This window comes from Phalacrocorax aristotelis, chromosome 4 (genome assembly GCF_949628215.1).
Source record: "Phalacrocorax aristotelis chromosome 4, bGulAri2.1, whole genome shotgun sequence".
Lineage (NCBI taxonomy): Eukaryota > Metazoa > Chordata > Aves > Suliformes > Phalacrocoracidae > Phalacrocorax > Phalacrocorax aristotelis.
In genome coordinates this window covers 43,038,985-43,064,185 of record NC_134279.1, presented here as the reverse complement: position 1 = coordinate 43,064,185, position 25,201 = coordinate 43,038,985, and the positions used below count along the sequence as shown (strand labels likewise).

General features: G+C 42.1%; 1 protein-coding gene across 2 annotated transcripts in view; it reads right to left on the bottom strand.

The window, feature by feature from the left end:
• Positions 1-25,201, bottom strand: part of GALNTL6 (polypeptide N-acetylgalactosaminyltransferase like 6) — a 500,857-nt gene that overhangs the window by 15,858 nt on the left and 459,798 nt on the right. Inside the window, exons 9-12 of one of the 2 annotated variants that reach the window (XR_012660321.1) lie at positions 20,570-20,791; positions 20,232-20,347; positions 8,998-9,114; positions 1,440-1,590 (exon numbers count right to left, since the gene is read on the bottom strand). Coding sequence is in view for 1 of the 2 variants with exons in the window: in XM_075091134.1 (XP_074947235.1) it covers positions 1,441-1,590; positions 8,998-9,114; positions 20,570-20,791 (489 nt within the window). In the remaining variant the exon portion in view is untranslated. Of the gene's footprint in view, positions 1-1,439; positions 1,591-8,997; positions 9,115-20,231; positions 20,348-20,569; positions 20,792-25,201 lie in introns of those variants that run through there. The other variant, XM_075091134.1, reaches the window with a different exon arrangement.

The following is a 25,201-nucleotide window of genomic DNA, read 5'->3' as shown; positions in this document are numbered from 1 at the left end:
GCTGAGATGGAAATGCCTGCCTTGCATTGAGAATTTTTATATGAGCCCTGTCAACCTTCTGGAAATGAAAAATGAAGCTGCGTGGAGGATTTAATAGAAATCACACTGTGTATTTTTTCAAATGTCATTTTTTTTAGTTATCTGCTGTATTCTGTCCACATCAAAGGTAATGAGCCTTACAGAGGGCAGCTCCAGACCTGCATTTTGTTTTATGAACCGGCTACATTAGGCACCAATGAAGTGCTAAAGGTATGAAAGCTTCTTTCTTGCAGCTTGGGTAGGCAAAAAGATAAATTGGATGGGTTTTGAAGCAAGAAGGTATTATTATGGCATTATAAAGCCAGATATGCAGCAATACAGCCATGACAATTCATGCCCTCTAAATATCTGGCCCGTACCCTCTAACCTTATTACAGGCAATACCTCAGTTTCAAAGGGATTACACTTCTGGAAAATCTTGCGGTGGATCTCCAATTGCAACATAAATAGGGTAAAAAGGCACAGGCTAATAAGTAGGCACTCAGAAAAAGGGTGGGGACAAAACTATTTTTAATGGTTCTGAATTAGTTTTCTGCTATATATAACTTCAAACTAGAAGGCACTGTTGAGGTTTATGTGGCAAAGTCCTATTCCTGGCACTTTGGCCTCAGCTTAAGCAAAGTGGTGGGCAAGGCACAGTAGTCACAGAAAAGGGAAGGATGTGTGAGAGGAATCCTCAGTGCTTCAGAGACATGTATGCCCTTATCCTGGATGGAATAGAGAGTTTATTAGTGAAATCTTTAATCAAGGCAACTTCCTGATTAACCATTTACAAAACCTAACAACAACAACTCGGTAGCATTGCCAGGACTTCTTTCCTTAAATGAGGCTCTGACAGTTTCTAGCCTGACCTCCTGTTTCCAGTGATTTATAAAAACAGGCTGAAACTTAACAGATCAAAGTAGTGTCTAAGCTGCTTATCTTTAATTTATAAACTCCTGCCTTCTTTGGGCTTATAGCAGTGCTTTTAATGTTTTTTTTTTTTTTTGAGGGAGATTTTTCTGCCACTTGTAATCTTTAAAATGTCGTAAAATAATAATATTTAACTCATGGCAGCATTTCTTGCTGCTGTCACATTGGATGAAAATATTTCCAACACTGCCTCTGTTAAAATGACACAAGCATCTTGAAGCGCCAGAACGGTAAAACACCTTTCAGGGAACAGATCCAACACAGACACCCTCTGAGCTGGATCAGATCCATTTTCATTTAAATTTGACCTAAATAGCTGAACGCTCAAAAGAAACAGACTCTAGAGAGATTACCACAAAATTAAAATGGAATAAGACTGGGTGGGTTGTAAAACAAAACTTCTCTGATGGGAAAACACAAGCCTCTGCTAAAACCGAATATAGGCACAAGACAGTCTGAACCTCTGAGATGCCCCAGAGTGACTCCAACCTTCCTATAGCTCCAGTGCTGGTTTCCCTTCATCCCGTGACAGTCATACAGTGTGACAGGGCTACTGTGCGAAATGGCGTCGAAGCAGAACTTCCTGGTGTGAAGTGGCTCCCCAGGGCGGATGTCTTCTCTCCAACCAAAGGTGAAGAGCTAGAAAAACAATCAGGCAATATAATGATGTATTACTGGTGAAAAACATTTAAAACCACACACAAAGCTTGATGCCTGTTTTGCTACTCTGCACACCCCAGCTGCTGGTTAAACGAGATCCTGCCTGTGTATGATTCAGTGACGCCAACTGCCTTAATTAAAGCACATCAGCGGTGATGTGGAATACACCCCAGGAAGGCACAATCCCTATGGCAGGGAAGAAAACAATCTCTGGTGCCACAGTACTGTGGAGAAGAGAGGGGATATGCTGTATTAAAGCCTTTAGTTACCCCAGTTAAAGCAGCACTCACGTGCACTAGGACTACAGCTACCTAGGACTCAGCCTCTGCTAGTGATGTTCCTCTAGCTCTCATTTGGGTCTGAAGAAGCTACCTAGAGAGATCTTCCCATCATAGCATCTTTCCCATGTTTAATTAACAGTTTCCTTCTGTTTATATGGGACACTGTTAGCATATCCTCTCTCGACTGTCTTTTTTTTCCCCCCAAACAACACATGTTAAATGATCTTCATCTTTCTACTGTGAAACCTGTGAGCTACAGGCAGCTTGTTAAAGCCCTTTTTCTCGCTGCCTGGGAGGAATCATGGAGGCTCGCAGTTAATAGAGGAATCCTTCTCAATCAGACACCAGCTGTCTGAAATGATGCTGTGACACTGCAGCCTTTCAATCATCAGATAAAGGTGGCAGGTCTGTCAGCACCAAATTTAAAGATGCAGAGTGCATTTTCCTTTCCCATGGACCAGTCCTTGCAGAAGACAGGTTGCAGGTCGTAAATTGCCACCTGGAAGCTCTGCTGAGAGCTCTGAGGATTTTTTTTTCCTTTTTTTTTTGGTGTCAGTGCTATTCTTCAGCTTTCTTCATGTCTTTTTATTTTCCGTAGTATAAACAGAAGCATAACACTGGGAAGTGAAGCTCTCTTTAAATGAGCAAACTTTGCTAGTGGAAACTGTTTAGTTGTGATGGTTCATGTGGAACTGCACACTGAGGCTCATTATGCAGAGCAGCAGCTCCCCATACTGCGCTCAGACTGCCTCCAACACCACAGCTGCCTCGTCTCAGGGTCGTTTCGGTCCTAGCACCCTGCTCCCTGCAGTGTCTACATTCCCTGATAGAGCCAGTGTCTATAAATCCAAACTGAAGCTTGGTGTTGTATGGGTCTGAGCCTGAATACTTCTGTTGCATTTCCCAGATTTCATCCCTTTTGTTATGATAGCTATCTTCTTTCCGTGGTCAACGTAAAAGACACAGCTTTTAAAAGTACTCACTTTCAATGCTGTACCATCCTCCAGTTGCCACATTTGAGAGGTGCTACTGTTTCCCTCAGACTGCAGGTGCAAAATACAAGCATATATCTGATTATTTGCCTTTTTTTGTGTGTGTGACTCGCTGTAAGCCCTTGTTCTCTCTGTTAGCTGCTGTCACTCACTATTTACTTCTGTTTTATAGGTTTTCTAGATGGCATTTTCTCAGTCTGCTCCTGTGTCTTGCTTATTTCTTCTTTCCCCCAGAGTGCATTTTTCAGTTATCTATCTGCAACAAAATGCAGCGGACAGCTTTAACTTCATTTTCAAGCCAAATCCTGCTTTTTAAAAGGTTAAGTCTTTTTCCACTCTTCTTCATGTTTCTTGGAAGCAGCATCAAGGACTCCCTACAAAGAAATCTTGTCATTTCACAAGCAAACTCAGAAATAAGATTTGGTATGGAAAAAAGCTACACTGCTGCTTCTTTAGAAAAAGAGAAGCCTGAGATGATTTTCTTATAAGGAAAAAACAACAAAAGCTGTTTCCTGTCTCTTACCCTTTACCTTTCTACAGCTAAGTAATAAACCTAGAGCTCAAAGTGATGAATATTACCTAGAGGAATGGCGTGGAAGAGTGGTTCTGCAATGTTCTCACTCTCATGACTAGTACAAGGGAGAGATCTGCTTGCAGGACCTTCCTCATCTTTCCCAGTGGGTGGCTCTCCAATTTTCTCATTCTGTGCATGACTGGTGAGCTGAGGGGCCAATTCCTGCTGCTCTCTGGACCTTGGCCTGAGGACTACCCCACTGAATGCATCGGTACACCTGAAGGAGCTCAAGCTAGCTTTTAAATCAGATCATACTGATCTAGGGTATCCCTTTGCCCTTTCCACTCCTGTGTGGTTTCTGAATACCGCCAGGGCCGTGTCCTGTTTGGAAGTCAAGATGTGGTAACGGGGGTTTTTATTCCCTTCCACTGAAAACCAGGATCTGTGTAATACTAGACCTCAAAGTTTTCACTAGCACAGATTCTTTTTCCTCTCTCTTAGCTTCTCTTTTTGTAAATCAGTTTCATTTTTAAATCAACAAGTACGTCTTTTCCCTAGTGATACTATTATAAAATCAACCTTGTTGGGACAGAAACACAGTTTTCGGACAAGGAGGGAGAAGAGAAAAAAATTGATCAGAAAAAAGGTTATACTTCTCTATACACCCAATTAACACTAAAATCTTGTACTTACAGATAAAATTTGAAGGCCTATGGTCCTTCCAATCTCATAATTCTATGCTGTCCTCCATTATACAGCAAATTCTCTCTAGTTAACACTAAATCTGGCTGATATAAAAATTATCTTTCCTCTGCATAATGTGCGACAAGGCTACATGTTATTAGCTGAAGTCCTGAGTACATAATGCCCTGCTTTGCCACCACGTGTCACTTTGGATTTTGTTGTTCCTTTGACCTAAGCTTTGTACCCTTTATTCATTCCTGTCTGCTTTGATTTGAAACAAGGCTGCACCTTAATTCTCAGACAAGTTATTAACAAACAGCAGGCTGGCTCTTCACCTTTCTGCAGGGCTGCTGTTCACTGCTCCCTGCTGGACCTAAGAAACCCTCTGTCCTGGCTCAGCAGATGCTCATTCTCCTCCCCACCTTCTCTCGTTCCATAGAGCCTGTAAAATATGACCCCATCCTCTGCATTTGCAACCAAGTGACCCCTCAGCCCTCATGCTTTAGCTTTTCGTGCAGCCTAGGCCTGTCACACAGTAACTAGGGAAAATACAGCTTTCCAGCTTCATTTATAAGTAGCACAGGGCCTTTAAAATGATTGCCTGATACAGCCATTGGCTTGGGGCTATCTATAGGACAAAGGCCCTTTTGATACCATCAATGCTTTCCAGCCAGACAACATCGTTCAGTTACTCGCTCGCAGGCTGGGGTCCGCCAGCTGGCATTGTGCTTTGACTACCGCGTTATATTTGAGCAGACTCCATGTGCCCCGCACAAAGATGTAACACCCTATTTCAGAACTGGGCTCTGACTTGAACTACACGTCCAAGTAGAGAAGAAAGAGCTGGGCAGGCTGCGTGGCTGCTTGCTGTGCCATGTTAGAGATGATTGATGCCTTTCCACCTACTCCCTGGCCAGGCTGGCACACTTGAGAAGAGAGTGTGATGCATGTCTTTTTTTTTTTTTTTTTTTTTTTTTTTTTGCTGCCAGTTATCAGCTCAGCGGAGCCCCAGTTTCTCCTGAAGCCAGAAGTTAGCTCTGGCAAGACAGAGGTGGGAGAACGCCATGCCATCCTCCCGCCCTTTCCCTTCCCCTCTGTTTTTTAATTCTAGGGAAGTTTCCAGAGACCAGAGAGACACTCATCCTCACTTCTCATGCTTCTCCTGTTCATCAGAAAGCCTGCAAGTGCCCCATGAACCTTTTGTCTGCTGTTTGCCCACTGGGGCTTGTACAGCCCTGGGGTGGAAGGCCTCCTCCTTCTCCTGGAGGCTGCTAAAGGGCTGTGCCCCCCAGCTTGACTGCTGAGACTGTCTGCTTTTAATTCCTGCCCTTGTAACATGACATAAATCAAGTGACACAAAGGATCATGTCTCTCTCTAGGGTCAGCACTGACACCTGCTGCACTCATCACATCAAGGTACTATATTTTGCCACTGAAATCCCTGTAAATTTATACCAGAATTCACAAGACCAGCCCAGTGTCAATCCACACTATTTGAAATATGATAATAAAATGCTTGATATTTTAATTAATGCTGCTAGTTTCTACTGGCATATGTAGAAATCATGCAAGCAAAAATAAAGCAATTCCTTATATCTCAGCAAGCTGTAAGCAATAAAGAGGAGCTCTCTGAGGGCTGGTCAGGTGTTCGGCACTTGTTCCCAAAAACCCTTTAACAAAGCTAATCTTCACAACTTAATGTTGTGCAAGCGGAAGATCACATCCCTTCTCCTTGGGAGCCGTTTCATTAGACTGTGGTCTTACATGCACTACACGTAATGTTCCTGGCTGGGCAGCCTTTGGGATTGAGTATGGAGAGCTAGTTCAGAAATTTCCATCAAACTATACCAATCTAAATCACACTTCTGTAGGAATTTTTTCACTTCTGTCAACTGTCACCAACATAGAGACAGATTTTCCTTGCCAGGTTGGCAGCTGTGGTTTTGCCCTGCAGGTTCCCCAGGGCTACAAGGCACAGAGGTGTTGGCTATGGCTGGAGCAGTGGGAGCCCAGGTGCCACCACAGTGCACATGGTCCCTGCACTGTAAGCTGAGAGACACTTCAGGGAAAAGGGGGAAAAGGATGCTATCTTGTTCCTGAAAAAAATCCCCCAAGCCCTGTGTCACAGAAATGCTTTGACCTTCTAAAATTAAAAATTTTCAGAATTTATTTTCCAGAGGAAAACTGAAAGTTCTCATCCAGATGAAATATTTTGTACGTACTTTATTTCCTATGGGATAGAAACTGTGAGTTTTAGCCAGGTCTACTACCTCGTTCGCTTCATCTTTTAGTTTACAAGGTTCTGTAATTCTTTCCTTTCTTTCTTAACTGGTATCTTTAAAATCTGCACTTTGCCAAACTCACCCTTGAAATCTATCAGCCAGATGAATGTGTGTCATACCAGGAGTCTGAACACCTGCAGAAAATCAGTTCTTTCTGTTCCTAAACTAATCCAGAAACCGATAGAATATTACCATTACGAAAATTATGCAAATAAAAAGTTGCCCAGCAATACAGTAGTAGATGTTATGCCAGGACCTTATCTGGTAAGATCAGACATAAAATCATCTTTCTTCTACAACTTCTATTTTCAAGTTTTAGAACAGAAAGTTCCTTTCTACGAGAAAGTGAAATTACATTTATTTATGTATTTATTATGATAAACTCCATTAGATTTATATATATTATTTCTATCTAGAAATACATTATAACTCTTTATTTATGATGCTAATTATCTTCTAAAGATTCTTTAACGTTTCTCGCACGATTTCTAGGATTTTGGTTGACAAGTGGGTACACCATCGGTCACTGTGCTCCTACCGGGGGAATAACAACCTCTGAACGCAGTGCTCCCTCCTGGGGGGGAAATAACCAAACCCAAACCCCCAGCAAACGAACGGAGACAAAAGAGAACAGCTTGCTCTGCGGATTAAGCGTTGCCAAGAGCTGCTCTCTCACCGGGCTGCCTTTGGGCCCGCTTGCACTCCGCCTGTCCGGAGCTGCCCTCTGCTGCCCGGCTGCCGACTTGCAGCTGCGGCCGGCGGAGCGCCGGGCAGGGCGCCCCGCCCCGCCCCGCCCCACCGCGCCCCGCCCCGCCGCGCCCCGCCGCCCCGCCCCGCCCCGCCGCGCCCCGCCGCGCCACGCCCCGCCACGCCCCGCCCCGCCCCGCCATCCCTCGGCAGCCGCCGAACTGTGCTGCCGACGGGATGAAATGGCTTGGCTTGGGTCTTGGCCGACTTTTCCCAACGCAACCGCACCGCTCTGGTGGGAGCGGCGTTCCCTTTGCGGTGATTTCCACACCGTCCTCTGCAGGGAGAAGGTACGCGCTGCTCCACGCCAGCCCGGTGGAAATAATTCGTGCCGTTCCTGGAGCGCACGTCAAGTACGGACGTGCTTGAGGCTTCCTAGCTCTGGTTCTGCGATGCGAGGAGCTGGTTTGGTTGAACTCCTTTCATGCCACCCTAAGCCTATTTATTTTAATGAGGTCACCTTTCATCATTAGTATCGAATGAGACCTTTACGTCGAGTCTGATCCCAAACATCGCAACGCACTGGAGAACACTGAAGCACCGATTCCTCCCCATCCTTCTCCCTTTGTGTCCCTTCCCCTTCTTCACAGGCGCTTACTCTTTCAAAGGATATCTCAAGTCTCCCTTTTCTCTGCTTTCCCCTGCTAATTTTTTTTATTCCCTCACCTTTTCATCCAGTTTTTGTCCCTCCTTTCTCTCATCTCTGGCTGCCTCAGGACTCCTTCCCTTCTTGAGGAGGGTTTAGGAGCTTTTCAGGTTTGCAGATTTTAAAGCCAGAGAGCACTGTGATGATCTAGTCTGGACCATACACTGTCCTTCAAGTCACTGCTTGAATTACTGGATGTCTTTAATAAACAGAACAGGATTATATTTATCTACTCTCAGCATCCTATCACTGTGCTCCATCTTTGGTAGCGATGCGAAAGCCTTCTTTCAGCAACTTTCTTTCTCCCAGGTTGGCACTTACCAAAACTGTGATCATCCTTCAGCTTCCTCATTTTATTCACTTGTACCTCTCCCCCTGCATTTCTCAGTATCCTCAGAGAATGATTTCTTGACCTCAGGACTTCAAATACCCCTCAGAACTCCTCTCTCCTGAGCTTTTAAGCTTTTACAAAGTGCCATGTGCAACTGCCAGGTCAATTTTTCTCCTCAGCATGGGGAAGTTTTTCTAATCTGAGACCTTGCCCTGTAAAAGGCACGATCACTAGAATTGCTAGTAAATGGTTAGGTTGTACTTTTCATCTGGATTCTCTTTGCTCACGTTGGACAGACCCACAGCCTGTGGGTCATGATCCCTTTCCTCAGGCACTCACGGCCACAATGAATACAAATCAGAGCTCTTTTCCTCTGTACTCCTGAGAGCTAACATTCTTCTACCTAACCAACCTAGATAAAAGCTTTTTTTGAGACTTTATCATCCTTTGTCTTTGTAAAACTCTTTCTTTCTAGCTTCTATCCATTTATCTCGCTTACACCTCATATTAATTTAAAATATAACCGCTTATTGAGCTTATTGAGATGAAAGCATAGAAGCAGACAATGACTAGAGCTTCACAAGGCCAGGTACTACATATGAAATATTGACAGGTAACTGAACCAAAATCAACATGTTTTCATGACACATTGGGGGAGAATGGGGTACCCAAAAGCTCTTTGGGCATTGCAGTTCCTTTTGGAAATTAAGAAGAGTGGTGGTGGTCGGAATTTCTCAGGTTATGTTAAAGAGCACGTTGTAAAGGTCATTAAGGTCAGCAACCATTCACAAATTATTTCTACACCTTGCTTTGCCTTAGGAAGAGGAGGAGCCCTCAGAGAAATGTTTAGAAACTGGAAGAGAGAAGCAACAATTTTACGCTGCATTTCTTTTTCCTCTGATAAAATACCTGTTCATGCGACCACGTCCGTTCTGAACCATCCTTCACACAGATGTCTAGCCTCAGCTCAGTCCCCGTGGCTCCATGTTTACTGTCCACACAGAGATTGGCTGCCACGTTTCGAATCTGCAAAACCAAGCAGCAACATTTCACATTAAACGAGGCTGTGGAATAGAGCTTTCAACATTAGGGGGTTAGGGGTTTAGCACTCTCAGAAACTGAAGGGCTTGAGACTGACCATTAGTTATATAAAACTGGTGGAACGAACTTTTTACAGGGTAGAGCACCATGTCCTGGAATGAACTATTCTTTTAGTGAACAGCTTTAGATGCAGCGAAGTTTGAAATACTCTGCTTAACAAATGAAAGGTAAGTCTGTGTGAAATATTTTAACACAAAGAAACTAAGAGGAAAAAATAGTCTGAGAAGTTCAAAGCTTGGTCCGACTGCTTCTTCCCCACTACCACAGCAAGACAGATCAATTGTATGAAGAGGAAATTATTTCTGTACGCTCTCACAGGCGTTGGAGCAATGTATCATGAAAACCCAGGCACGCCTTGTTCCAATTCTTGCTCTTACTTTGACAAAATAGTACCGCTGCAGAGAAGGTCACACAATAGGGCTCAAAGAGCACAAAATTAACAAGTACTTAAAGAATCTGTACTGAAACTGTGCTTACCCATAGAGGTTCCTTGTGCTGTCTGCATTCCTTCTGCAAACACTCCACAGTGTAACTTACTCTTAAAAGGAAAATCTCGTCTTTGAGACTGAGGCAACTGAGTAAGAATTAATCTGTGACTATTGGTCATACCAGTTACGTACCACTGCTGCCATATATATTTTTCTGGAAGACTGGACTGAAAAGGAGCGGGTTGCCCACTGCCACCCAAAAATAAACCCCTCAAATTTCTTTTGCAAACACATGCACTTTTCTCCTCCAGTACCTTAGTTGGGCTACTTAAAAATCCTTTAGAGACCTCCAGAATTTCCATGTCAATGACATACACAGAAACTGAGTAATCAAGGTCCACCATATATGCATGGAGATGTGCACAAATCCTGTATATAATATATGCATTTTGACATTCTAGCCACTACTTTGATCTTTATTAAAAAAAGAAAGAAAAGCTAGATGCTGAATGGAGACACAGTTGAGTTGGCATTTGCATTTTTCCACAGAAAAATTCCGTTGTTACCATATTACATTAGACAAACGTAAACATTGCCACTCTTAAATACTGCGTACCTCACACAAAAACAAAGGATGTGAAACTTCTCAGCATAGCACAAAGTGTTGCAAGGAGGGGCAATCCCCATGCTTGTAAGGCACACGGGAGAGCTACTCTGTTCTTTTACTCATTCTGAAAGACTGGAATCGTGTCTATTCACCATGTTCTAAGAAAGATTTAGACAGATGGGAAAGCAACAGGAACTGGAGAAAATGTAAAAACATCATCTTCAGGAAAGGTTTTAGGAGCTACATTTGTTTAGCCAAGAAAAGAGCCAACTGGGCAAATGATGGGAGCACCGGTTTGAGTGAATGGCTCCAAGAACCTTCGAGACTTCACCAGTGGTCAGAGAATTATTCTTCTAAAACTTGGACAAGCCCAGTTCTAGGGTGTTTTTTTCTTATTTTGATACGATAAAAATTACTATAGGTAAGGTAAAACACTAACATTTCATACACACAATGAGATGCAGAAATCCACGACTGAGCCCCATAGTACAAAGGATCACGTTAACTGAAAAAAAGGATGAAAGGTAATTAGTTCTTAACAACCCTGTCTTCATTTTCATATCACCCAGCAAAAGAGAAGGGAAAGAATAATGAGGGGAACAGATTTTAATTTTATATTTTTAAAGTTTCATGAGAAATACCTACGTCGAGTATAATTTTTTGAGAGTGTTCAATCATTTCTCAGTGCACTTAAATTTACATTGTATAAATAAAGATTACTGGCCTAATACAAAATTAAATGATACATCAGTTCTGTTCTTAAAGCATACGAGATAATTAAAGTGGAGCTGCTAACAATTGCCATTAATAATTGGATTCAGAATTGTAAATTGGCTGTGAATACTCTCCACATTCAACAAATGCTTATTGGATTGAAAGGCTTTCATAATTTTGTCTTGATTGCATCACTCCATCCTGTTCACAGTAATTTGGATTATGCGGTAAATTTCATAGAATCATAGAAAGGTTTGGGTTGGGAGATACATTTAAAGGTCATCAAGTCCAACCCCACCCCCTGCAATGAGCAGGAACATCTCCAACAAGGTCAGGTTGCTCAGAGGCCCGGACAACCTGACCTTGAATGTTTCCAGGGATGGGGCATCGACCACCTCTCTGGGCAACCTGTTCCAGCGTTTCACCACCCGCATTGTAAAAAATTTCTGCCTTCTATCCAGTCTAAATCACACTCCTGTAGTTTAAAACCATTACTCCTTGTCCTATCACAACAGGCCCTGCTAAAAACTTTGTCCCTGTCTTTCTTGTAAGCCCCCTTTAAGTAGTACTGGAAGGCTGCAATAAGGTCTCCCCGCAGCCTTCTCTTCTCCAGGATGAATAACCCCAACCCTCTCAGCCCTTCTTCATAGGAGAGTTGTTCCATCACTCTAATCACTTTTGTGGCCCTCCTCCAGACGGTCTCCAACAGGTCCATGTCTTTCCTATGCTGAGGGCTCCAGAGATGGATGCAGTACTCCAGGAGGGCTCTCACCAGAGTGCAGTGGAGGGGCAGAATCATGTCCCTTGACCTGCTGGCCACGCTTCTTTTGATGCAGCCCTGGATACGGTTGGCCTGCTGGGCTGCAAGTGCACACTGTCAGCTCACGTCCAGGTTTTCATCCCCCAGTACCCCCAAGTCCTTCTCCACAGGGCTGCTCTCAATCCCTTCGTCCCCCAGCCTGTATTGATTCCAGGGGTTGCCCCAACCCAGGTGCATGACCCTGCACTTGGCCTTGTTGAACCTCGTGAGGTTCACATGGGCCCACTTTTCAAGCTTGTCCTGGTCCCTCTGGATGGCATCCCATCCTTCAGGCACGTCAACTGCACCACTCAGCTTGGTGGTGTGGGCAAACTTGCTGAGGGTGCTGCACTTGATCCCACTGTCTAGGTCACTGATAAAGATATTGAAAGTACTGGTCCCAATACAGACCCCCTGGAGGACACCACTCGTCACCAATCAACACATTGAGCCGTTGACCACTACCCTCTGCATGCGACCATCCAACCAATTCCTCATCCAACAAACAGTCCATCCATCAAATTCAGATCCCTCCAATTTAGAGAGACGGATATTGTGGTGGACCGCGTCAAAGGCCTTACAGAAGCCCAGATAGATGGCACCCGTAGCTCTTCCCTTGTCCACTGATGTAGTCACTCCATCACAGAAGACCATTAAGTTGGTCAGGCAGGACTTGCCTGTGGTGAAGCCATGCTGGCTGTCTTGAATCACCTCCCTGTCCTTAGAACCATAGAATCATTAAGATTGGAAAAGACCTCTAGGACCATCAAGTCCAACTGTCAGTCCAACACCACCATGCCTCCTAAACCATGCCCTGAAGTGCCACATCTACACATCTTTTAAATACCTCCAGGGTTGGTGACTCCACCACCTCTCTGGGCAGCCTGTCCCAATGCCTGACCACTCTTTCAGTGAAGAAATTTTTCCTAATATCCAATCTAAACCTCCCCTGATGCAGCTTGAAGCCATTTCCTCGCGTTCTATCTCTAGTAACTTGGGAGAAAGACCAACACCCACCTCACTACAACCTCCTTTCAGGTAGTTGTAGAGAGTGATAAGGTTCCCCCTCAGCCTCCTCTTCTCCAGACTAAATAACTCCAGGTCCCTTCATATGTTATCTTCTGTTGTTATAATTCGGAATGCACCGGACTGAAGAAAATCCAATCAGAGGGAAAAAGACCCTTTAAAAACTATCTAAGAAACCTATATTGAAATATCTTGAAACCTGTCTTGAATCACCTCCCTCTCCCCATGTGTCTTCACATAGCTTCTAGGAGGATCTGTTCCATGATCTTCCCAGGCACAGAGGTGAGGCTGACAGGCTGGTAGTTGCCAGGGTCGTCCTTTCTACCTATTTTAGAAATGGGTGCAATGTTTCCCTTTTTGCAGTCCCCAGGGACTTCACCTGACTGCTATGATTTTTCAAATATGGCAACTACATCAGCCAATTCCCTCAGGACTCTGGGATGCATCTCATCCGGTCCCATACACTTCTGTATATTCAGGTTCTACAGTTGGTCATGAATGTCCTCTTCTCTTAGAGCGGGAGGGAGTTTGCACTTCTAGTCTGCATCTTGTGGTCCATCCACTAGAGAGGCATGGGAAGAGAGGTTGCCAGTGAAGACTGAGGCAAAGAAGTTGTTGAATACTTTAGCCTTCTCCTTGTCTGATGTTTCATGTTTGCCAGTCTTGCTCCTCAGCAGGGGTATGCATTCTTTGACCTGTCTTTAGGCTAACATACCTGTAAAAGCTCTTCTTATTATGCCTTGCATCCCTTGCCAGTTTCAGCTCCAGCCACACCTTGGCCTTCCTGACCCCTTCCCTACACACTGGGACAGCATCTATTCTTCTCAGGATACCTGTCCCTGCTTCCGCTGCCTGTGCAGTTCCTTCTTGCCCTTTAGTTTGACCAGCAGGTGTTTACTCATCCATGCTGGCTTGTTCTATTCCTTGTGTGATTTCTTATACCTGGGTATCGAGAGCTCTTGTGCTCTATGGAAAGCATCCTTAAAGATCTGCCAGCTCTGTTCTGCTCCCTTGTCCCTGAGAGGGGTTCCCTGGGGTCCTATTGACCAAGTCCTTGAAAAGCTGAAATTTTGCTTTCCTAAAATTCAGGGTCCTGACTTTACTCTTCACTTGAGCCATATCTCTCAGGACTGCAAACTCCACCAGTGTATGGTCACTGCAGCCCAGGCTGCCTCCGTCTTGATGCCACCAATTTGCTCACTTGTTTTGGTGACTGACAGGTCCAGTATAGCATCACCTCTTGCAGGTCTGTCAATTACGTGGCTTACAATGTTATCCTCAATGCATTCCAGAACTCTCCTGGATTGCTTACAGCTCACCACGCTCCTTTTCCAGCAGATGTTGGTGTGTTTGAAGTCCCCCAGCAGGATGAGAGCCTGCGAGCATGATGTCTCCTATAGCTGGAGTAAGAAGGCTTTGTCAATAGGCAGCCTGTAGTAGACACCAACCACAAGGCTCCCTTTATTGCCTTGGTCTCTGATTCTTACTCAAAAGCTTTCAACCTGTTCATGGCTGTTCTTCAGAGACAGCTCTTCATACTCTACCCATTTCTTGATGTAGAAGGCAATGCCTCCACTCCTCCTTTGTCACCTGTCCCTTCTGAACAACCGCACTCCAGTAATGGGATTCGTCCCACCAAGTTTCAGTAATGGGAACAAGGTAGTAAATTTGTTCTATGCATTTGTGGAAAAGGTTTGAGCTGAGGATATATTTAGTTCTGTCACTGCTGGAATCTGTCTCCCCTATTCTTTATTTCTTCTCCTCTTCCCTCTGCTGCTCCTGGAATGTTCCCTTGAAGTAGAAGTAGTTTCTCCTCTGGTATGTTGCAGGTGACGTGTTAGCTTATCTCTTTTTTTTTTTGTTTTGTTTTGTTTAATCCTTCCTTTCAACTGCACAGGGGTTGTGGTTTGTTTTTCATTTTCTTTTTGTAATACAGGCCTTTCAATCAAGCCTGTTCTTTTGTTTTCCGGCATTTCTGTGTGGCCTTGGCAGTGGCTAGAAACTGAACTGAGCCACCGTGCTGCTGCCAGAACTGCAGGGAATGTTCTGCTGAGCACCAGCACCACACGGCCTGCAAATCCCTTAAGATGCTTTCATTGAAGAAGGAAGGAAAGCAGAAGCACAGCAAGGAGAGGCTTTTTTCTTATTCATGCATCAATACGCATTTGAACTGCTTTGCCTCCAGTCACACACAATAGACCTCAAATTTTTAAGGTTATCAGTTACAACTAGCAAAGAAATAGCTAGTACTCCTAATACACTCACATTTCCAACATTCGTATTTGTGCAATTGTAGAGACTGAGGATGAACAGGAGAGAGATTTTATCACCCATGGAGGGAGGGCATTGAGTTGCTACATGCAGCACTTATTTACTCAACCTTAAATGCTGTCTTTTGTACACACAGATAACACTATGCGAAAAGCATGCTTTTGAGGTGTCTGTATGAAGTAGCAAGGACGGTTAACAGTGATCTTAAAGGCTGGTTTAGAATAAAAGAAACCCTGAAAAGAGCATGGGACACTATATGTAAGTCATTATGCATATTTAATTCTTGAAATGCCATCCTAACACATGTTGGGGCATAGATACTATGGGCCATGTAGTCCTTACAGAGAGCAGATGAGGCATAAAAGCACAGAGAATAAAAACCCTAAGGGGTCTGTTTTCTCCCTCTTCTACACTGCAGATGTCCAAGCAAGGGCATACAGGCTTGTCAGCGCTGCACTGACACTTGGGAACAAAGACATGTCATCTGAGTGGTATTTCTGTTGGTGTAGCACCTGGCTTCTGTGCTTTAAATGAGGTAGCAAGCCATAAGAAGAAATCAACGGGTAAGCCTAGATACAGTAATCCTTGGGTTTTACGAAAAGCAGTTAACTTAGGTCAAAACTACAGCTTGCTTTCTCTAAACTAGCCAGCCCATGTTAAAAATACTTTCCTCCAGAGTAGGCCAGGCATGGGAAAGAAGTAGCTTAGCTTGCTGGCACTGCGATGGGAAAGAGGAATGTGACGTAAAATAGCAGATGGAACATGGGAGGAGAGAAGGCCTGAAAGCCTAGACTTTAGGTTTGAAGACAACACTGTTACCTCTTGACATTTGAAGCTGCTGATTTGATAGACAGGTATTCGGGGGGGGGGGGGGGGGGAGAGGGGGGAAAGAAAAATAAATTTTTGGACCCCTATAAAGGAAGGAAAAAACCCAAAACAAAACAGGTGTTCCCAAACTGTGTTTACATATTGCTGAATATATGGTCTCCCAGATAACTTGACCTCTGGCTAAATTAATGTTGGAGCTTTGCAGAAAGCCAGCAGTTATATGATTTAATAAGCTTCCCATGGGAGAGGCAGATTAAGATGGTCTAGCACTACACTCTCAAAAACATCATTTTTGCCATTAGTATGCAAGCATGGAATGGAAACTGGAAAGCAGTGGATGTGTTCATTACCATGATAATCTTCTTGTCAAAAGATTACAGTCTTCTGTGGAAAACAAAGGGTCGCAGGCCATTGATACAACCTGCTAGGATTAAATTTGAGATTTCTGAACCTTGTGGTGGGACCTGTGTAATGACACACTTGCACGATCCATGTTAAATGAAGAAAAAACCAAGACAACCTCCACACACACCCTTACATTTTAAAGCAAAGCGAACCTCCCCCTTCCTTTTAAGGAAATGTATTTTAGGCTGAAAAAGAAATTACAGAGGGAAAATAAAACTTCCCAGGGTCTGGTGATTATATTGACCAATTTTCTTTGATAATTCTAAAACTCTACAATGTTGTTCACAAGCAAATGAGATCCTGCAAGATTTACTGTTGAGGTAGAGGGTTATGTCCTGGCTCCAGCAGCCTTGCCCTGCCAGCACTGGAGCCAGGCGGTCACCCAGGGTCACTTCAGCCTTCCTGGGGGCAAAGGGGTGCAAGTCAGAGAGGGAGAAGCACTCCCCAGGGGTCCTGGGAGCTACCCTGCATGCTCATCACAGCATGAAACCGTCTGCACCAGAAGCAAAAAGTGGGAAAGCATAGCAATCTAAAGACAACTTTATGCTCAATGTGGTCATCTGTTAGAACGATGAATGTGGAGATGGTGCTGGGACTATCCTTAGAGTGCCCCGACAGAGCAACGAGAGAGGCACCTTGGTGCTATCAGTTTATATCATACTTGCCATACAACTGATTTAATGCCTCAAATAAGAAAGTGGCTGTATCTCTTAGAAGACATTAGCAATATTCATTTATATTGCTTTTTTTTTCGCTTGAGCAGCACTTAAAGCCAGTTTTAGTGCACTGCTTACATTCTCAGATAACCCTACGGCCATCAATGTCTACAGATCAAATATGGAAAAATGAGCTACCTTTGCTGTCAACGGATACATAGCAATTTTAAAAGTATTTATCCTTTGTGTGAGCCATAAAAAGGAAAAGTCAAAGTTAAAAGAAGTCAAACACTGCCAAAGACCTCGCTGAAGAAAGAGGGGACTCTGTTATTCAGTGCAACACTGATCCCGATGAAAGAATTTGAACAGCCCAGCTGTGCAGCACTTGGTCTGTGCAGGGTAGGGAATAGCTGGTTATATCACTTTTGTACAACAGATGCGTGACACTTGGTGGGCTGAAATTGACTCATTAAGGGTATGAGGGTGACACTTTAAAAAAAGAAAGTAATCGAAAGAGAAGTTAGTGAGTTCTTAGGCTTTAATCCTTTTTCAAATGAGCTACTTGACTTAACTTCATGGGTGACATTTTCATGTCAGTGCTGTAAAACAATTCTGTAAAATCCACAAGTTTGGGACTGAGAAAGGAGTATTTTCAGGTCCTGCAGCTTACCACCGCTGTAGTGACAGAGAGACTTACTGTGAATTAAATCACTGCATAACAAGTTCATGTGACAGCAAATGAAACCAAGCTTAAATATTTCCCTTTTGACTGAGTAAACCAAAATATTTTCTTTAAATCACCTTGACTATAGGACTTATGAAGTCTAAAATAAATTACAATGGCTGACATTGTATGATTGATTTACTGTAAAATGTGTTTTCAAAGACACTGTTGGAAGCTGTGATATCCGCATGATATATTCATGCTGGATCACATCTTGTAGACTCATAAGTACTTCCTAAGTGAACATTTGGTGTCCAAATCTCACCTAATGCAGCTATTGTTTTAACTTCCTTCAACAGGATTTCAAATACACATTACAAATGATTTTTTCTGTCTTAGAAAGAGAATGGGATGGGTATTACTGTTTTTCAACTGGTAGCATAGTTTCCAACATATTCAGAAGAATAAGAACAAAACCTAATTGAAAACTTTCCTTTTTTCCACGGTGGGACAGTTATCTCACCCAGACACAGAACTGACAGTCTCACTAACCTTAATCTGTCTGGATTCACTGTTACATTGCTTTACGGCACATATTTCAGATGTTACAAGGCAGAACAAAATATCAAGGGAACATACACCCTGCCAGCTGCAAAGGACAAAAGGCACAAACATGCAGAAGAGATAAGGCCATGACAAGTGTAGCAAAGAACATTGGTTCTTGTTTTGCAAATTTCCTTCTTTTCTATCATGAACAGATTTTGTCAAGAAACATAAGAGTTGGATTTTAAATAAATGTGCTTGCTAAAAAAGAGAAGTTTTGCAGAGGCTGTTTATGAGATGCCTGCTTTCACACCACACTCTGAGTACCTCATTGTTTATTCTTTCTCAGACTGGCATATGCAAGCAGATGAAAAGTCTTTCCAAGTGGAAGCAGATAGGGTACTAAATGACAGTCAGTCTTGGCACACACTCTTGGTGTGTATAATCAGCAAGGTTTCTAGAGCTGCTTGGTTCTTACAAAGCAATAACACACAGTCTGTTTTCCTCTTTCAGCTTCTAATTATGACAACCGTTGACCTTCAAGTTTGTTCAAGTTCCTTGCAGGTGCCAACAAATTAATTAATACTTCACAGGAATGTGACAGTCTCAGGAAAAAATGTAGTAGGGCTGAAACTTCTCTTGCTATTTTAGAGAAAGTACATTTTAGATGAAACAGAAAGCCTTTGGTCTTCACTTCTTTCCTAAGAACTGAATAACTGCTTTTAAGATGCAATTTGATACCACTGCTATGATCTTTGATTTACTTTTTTAAAATCTTGCTTTTATGTAAAGAGTGTATTAATACTGCTGTGAAAACAATTCATACCTGAATCATAATCATTTCCACTTAGACCCTCTGATTGAGCTAAGGATTGTTCAGCTTGCCAAAGAAATTACACATCCCATGATCACAGTCCTCCAAGGATGCGCATGTATACATGTGGAAGATGGTGAAGAAAGATCATAGCAGCAGTCACAGCACCCCGATCCAGCCTGACTTCTACTGATAAACTTGTTACCTCTTGGTATACATTAATCCCATAAAGTGTGGGCAGCAGTACCAAAGATATAAGAAACATTAACAATGAAGGAATTCATTATCGCCAAGAAATAGCAAACAGTAAGACACATATAAATTGAAGTTCCTTTGAACATCTATAACTGGTAGCTTACAAAGAAGAATTAAGGACTGCTACTACCAGAGAAAGTTATTTTTAAAATTTCGCAATGAGGTAATTCGCTTTTTTAAAAAGAAATTCTGGAGAACAGTAGAGGCCCCTATGCTTACAAACCCCCTGCATGGTCCAGCCTTGACCACTGGCAGAGGTGTGAAGGGTTGTACCAAATGTTTTGGTCAAAGTTTCAACTTCATCCATTGGTTTCAAAGAAAAGGTAATTGTCTGAAAGCCCCAAGAACATCTCCAGCAAAACCAGAGAAGGCCAGAACTCACAGTACAGATATTCCTATGTTTTTTAAAAAAGTAGCACAATACACTGGAAGAGCAAAGCCTTCTTTATAAAACTTAATGAACCGAGAGGAAAAAGCCCTCTGCATGCCACCTTTCCACAGAGTGAATCTGTTTTAGTTCCTAGAGGTAAAAGGCCACTGCAATTTTTCAGCGCAGCTATGGAAGTAATTTCCTATTCCTGCACTCTTTGTGTTTTCATTTCTTTTACACAAAACAAACTGTCAAAGCAAGGTGTGCTACAGCTCTGCTCTTCAGGAAGGTCTGAATGCAGAACATCTTTGATCACGGGTGGAGAGTTACAGCAGGCTGTTTGCTCGCCCCCTGCTCTGGAGTGAAACTCGGATATTGCCTTCTCTTTGGTGGTCTCTGCCTCCTCGCATCCCCCACATGGGAAACTGCATTCGTCTGCTACCGGTACTCAGTCATGACAACATGTACAGAATGCAGACAGCAAGCTGAGAAAACCCAGTCTTTTCAAAAGAAAAGTATCCAGGCTCTGCTTGTCACACTTGCACGTGTGAGCAAAACAGAGCAAACCCATCTCCACCTACATACACCTGACCTTGTAAGAACAGGAGGAGGTATGTAAGTGGATATGCGAAAAAAAGAAAAAAAAAAAGTTTAATTCAGACCTCTTTTTTGCTAAGGTGATTCTGGGATTCTGTGATCTCAAATCATCTTGTGACATGCAATAATGAGTGCTACACACTTCCAAATTCTTGTCTTCATTGTGCATGCTTCTTATGGCCTGTACACACAAAATCGTAATGAATTATAAAAGGGGCAGCAATAGTTCTAAGACATGACATTTTCTCATTTTAATGGCTAGTCCAGGGATTGTTCCAATCACTGTGAACTCCCTTAATAGCACTACTTATGAACAGAGCTAAATCCAATTTCATAATTTCAATTTTCTGTAACGTAAAATGTTAGACTCATGTAAATTTGGGCTAATTTGTGTATTCCTCACCTCCCCCCAGGCAGCAGGTGGAGGCTCCACAGGAGGGTAATATTTGGGGACATCCCAAGCCACTGCAGCCATGAACCACTTGAAATCTTTACATTTAAGGTGCTTGCGAAGTTCCTTCTGGGCAGAGATATCACCAGTTGAGAGATGTCTGTACTCAGGCCGTCGCTGGTAAATGTACTCTGCAAACTCATCCATCCATGTCTCTGCCACGCGCTTCAGGTTCTGTGCAGCAGAAAAAAAGCAATCATTAATGTCTTCATGCTTTGGGTGAATGATATTTCTAACGGGAAGAATTAAACAAAAAAATTTCAGTAATCCACACAACTTCTAAGCGTAACTGTTCTAACTTCTCAGTCTTAAAACATGGAAAAATAGCGGTAAACACTTCATTACAGCGTTGAGCAAACACTATAGAGTATTAAGTACCCCGCTTTCCTGCTGACTGTGTAGGATACGATCTTCTGTCTGTTGAATATCTTATTTTCCTTAATATTCTTTATGCATCTTCACATGGGTTTTTGTTTAATGATGGATGTTGAAGAGAAATTTTCTTTCAACTGCTCACACTGGCACCTATGTTTTTTTCCTGTTAGTTCAGAGCCTACTAAAGTGCATGAATGGTTCAAATTATTCCCTCTGATATATTTCACTTTGCATTGAAAGGCATCTGAGTTTTCAGCTGTGATCATACTGTGTAGTCACCTAACAATTTCTACCTAAATTTTAGGGTCAGGTGTTGAGGTTGCTCTGCCCCATCTCACAGCTGGTTTTGCACTACCTTTGGACTGGAAGCTTTGCTGTGTTGCCGTGCCAGTAAGTCTGTGCAAAAGCACAGCGTGGAACCCTGAAGTGGAGCTGACCCAAAGCAAGGCAGCTCCTGGGATAGGCATGGCAACTTGCGGCTTTCTGCACTCATCCTATAGATGTATCTAAGACTATTTCTGTTCCATGAAATCCAGTTCTGGCTTATGACCCACAAAGTTTATTTCTTATTGTCATTTTACAGGAAAAAGAATTACCTATTTTGTTGCATAAGAATGCATGTAAATTATAATTAATTAAATTAGCCGACTCAAATTATAAGATTAAAAAAAGACTTGTAAGGAAAAATCCTGAACAGATGAGACCGAAGAGAGATATTTTATTGGTATTTAACATCATGGAGTCTAAATAGGCTAGGGACAAAATTTTCTGTATGTTTGTTTGTTTTTAAAATTCCTCCTGCAACTTAATCCACACAAATTTATATGCAGATGTCGTAGTGGAGTACAGGCGTAGTCTATTCTGCATTTCCACAGCTGCCCAATAACCTCTTATCCCATCAACAAAGCAACATCTCACTGGATGACACCGAGACACTAGGGTGTTCTTATTGCTTTGTTTGTAAAAACAAGATCATCAAGTTTTGTAATATTCTTTTTATAGAACACTAACTGCAAAATGCTGAGATTTGCTCTGTAATAAGATGGAGGACAATATACATCTGATTATCATCAACATAAGGTAATGTTTCTTCTCAGAACATTCTCTGCATCTAAGTAAGCCTGATTCGTGCTCTGATTTGCTTTCAAGATTCATTTGAAAATTCCCTTCCTGAATTTTATTAATCCATACAAACTAAATGTCTTTGAACTAATAAGGCTTATCTGAATACAAAGACAGCAAGATACAGAAAAAACAAAGTACTTTTAGCTGACACTGCAAGATAAGTTTTTATCTGCTTTGTCACTGTGAAGCAAATACATCAAAACCTGCAGGGATAAAGCAAGTAAAATTAAAGCAGTATAAGAAACCACAACATATAACCCTATTCAAAAATGCCCTGTGCCCTACGTAAGGTTGATTTTTGTTGTAATTTCAGGAAAACCTAAAATACTTTACAAGAAATTAGAATTCAAGAATACAGGAACTGGGTAAAACAAAGAAAACCAGAACAAATTCAAGAACACCACCTAAATGACAACCCCACCTTTCTGGCAGAAACCCTGTAACACAGAAATCTTCTGAAAAGTAAAAATACAGTGTGATGAGACTTTGTAGATGAGGCCAAAATGTGATTAAGCACATTAAACTAAGAAGACAAAATCATGCAAATAGGTGTGATCTTTCTAGCATATCTTCCACTTGTAAATGCTGCCCACCTCATTTACTATAATGTAAATGCAGTTTAAGAGTATTCTAGAAAATATCACACTATTTCTTGCAATCACTTTATCCGATAGTGCTATTTTCATATCTAAAAACCATACAGTAAAAGTACAGTTAAAAAATTATTTTAGGAAAGAAAAATTCAAAGTAACTCCAGCAAAGACTTACCCCATCAATATTAATAGTCTCTGCTGGAGTATTCTCTTTGGTTGTTTGGTTAAGTTAAGAGAACTGCATTCTACTTCAGATAATTATAACTGAATAAAACAGGAGTCCAACAGAAATCTTGATATTATACCTGGTCACTACCTCAGAATTCTCAGTCACCAGTCAAAACCTGAGAGCCTTAGGCAAGGCTAGACACTATCTGAGCATGCCAACATACTAACCCTCACTAGTGGGAGCGGTTATGAATATCTACCAAATCTTGACACAGTCTAGTTGTAAAGTAGGTGCTAAGCAGTTCGACTTTGTTAGGACTTTACCGTGTGTGTGTGTCTGTGTGTGCGTGCCTGTGCGTATACTGTTGCAGGACTTACAGGTCAGAGGAGTCTACCAGATTAGGCGGCATTTTGTCGCCTACCATCACCTTATGTCTTACATGATGTCTTATAACACCATTTAGGCACTCCAGTCTCACAGTGAAGCTAATCTACAAAGAATTTAGAACAAACAAAATAAGACTTAGATTTGAATCTTCTTGATTTATCTTTCTGTTACTCTTTGCATAATCTTCTAATGAAAACTCCTTTAAATACCAGTTTCTCAAATAGCATCAAATAGCTTTCTCAATAAGAAGAAACAGTTTTGGGATATCTTTGTGGTAGATCACGTTTGTTTGGATTCTTTTGTTTCAATCTGAATACCTCATCTAAATCCATACAGAAAAGAAAAAAGAAACATGTTTCTACAGCTGAAAACTGCTGTAGCTTAGCTTGGTTGTCAAACTCATAGCAAGGTTACAGATGTCCAGATTGGTTATGCTGGTCTTCTAATAGAAGAAAAAGGAAAAATAAAAGTTAAATAGGAGCAATTAAATGAAGACCAATTCCATATCAACCAGTTACATGAATTGACACACAATGTAAGGAAGTCACAGGGACTCTAGATAGACATCTGAGGAATTTCTCAGGACCTATCCATGACAGACTAACGATAATTTGTTCTCTCTCTTGTCATTTTCAGTGAAAAAATTATGTACGAGTATTAATAAGGCACAATGACATTTCAGTAGATGCATAGTTCTATATGTAAGGTTGCGACAGTTGTCACTAAGAAGCTGTGAGATGCATACAAGAGTGATGGCAACCACAGTAAGACTGACTCATCAGCTGTCATCAGTTGCCCATGTACACATTCTTGAGATAATTAAGTTTCGTGTCACTGTTACAGTTTTACTCTCTGGTAAATCCTTTACCCTTGGGCTTACACTTGGAGAAGTTTCCTTTAAGTTTGTATGAACTCACACATTTAAGACTGTGACTTTGTTTTGTATTTTCACTCAGCAATAGTCTACAAGATAGTAAGTTACAATGTCACCGATACCTGGGCTTCAATAAGAGTTTAAATCAACTTGACTGGACAAAGAGGGAGATAAATGAGGACTTCTCTGCTTGAAAAAAAGGAATTTTTCATGGACCATTTTGTCCCTTTCACTTTCTTCAGTGACTGGGGAAGATACATCTCTCTGATCAAATGACTGTCCCTTCTTTTTAAGTGTGTCAGATCCTCTGTCATTTTCAAGAGATGTGATATTACTCAGATAAACCCAGTGAGAAGAAAGTAGACGCTGGCCATGAGAATGGAGAAGTGGAGTGAGGCAGGGACAAGCCAAAGGACAGATTCATAAATATTCCTTCTAAGCAATGTTTAACTAGATTGGTCCCTAATATGAGATGGGTAGTACCACATTTCATAACTGTGGCTGACGTGCTCGCTTGCAATGACAGCTTTGGTGAAAGAGCTACCTAGCTGTACACTGTTCTGCACTGCGAGCCTGCACAACTCCATCCTGTGGTTGCATCTTTTCCAATCGACATCCTAGACGCAGCAGATAAACTAATATAAAAATGTAATTTCTATTTTCAGTTTCTCCAGATGTTCTAAAGTAGGTTTTTGTCATCTGGTGGCACTAAAGCATGACAATGATTTTATTATTTGTTTCATTTCACCTGCATAACCTGTTTTTTTTTCTGCTTTTGTGCCTATTTCACTGTTTGTATGAAACCAACCCTGACCCCAATCCACAGACTTTACTTTTGTCAATATTGTACCACTACAGGAGCATTTGGATCCTGTAACGAGTTCGTGTTGTCCTACATTTAATCTGAACATTTTCCAGGAAGCTGGTTGTCACCAGCTGGTGTAGTCTTATTTGTCAAGACAGTAATTTCTCTCATCAGCCGGGACATCAAAAATCACTCTCAATTACAGCAATCAAATATGAATCACCACAGCACATATGAGACCTGACTGTATTTCAGT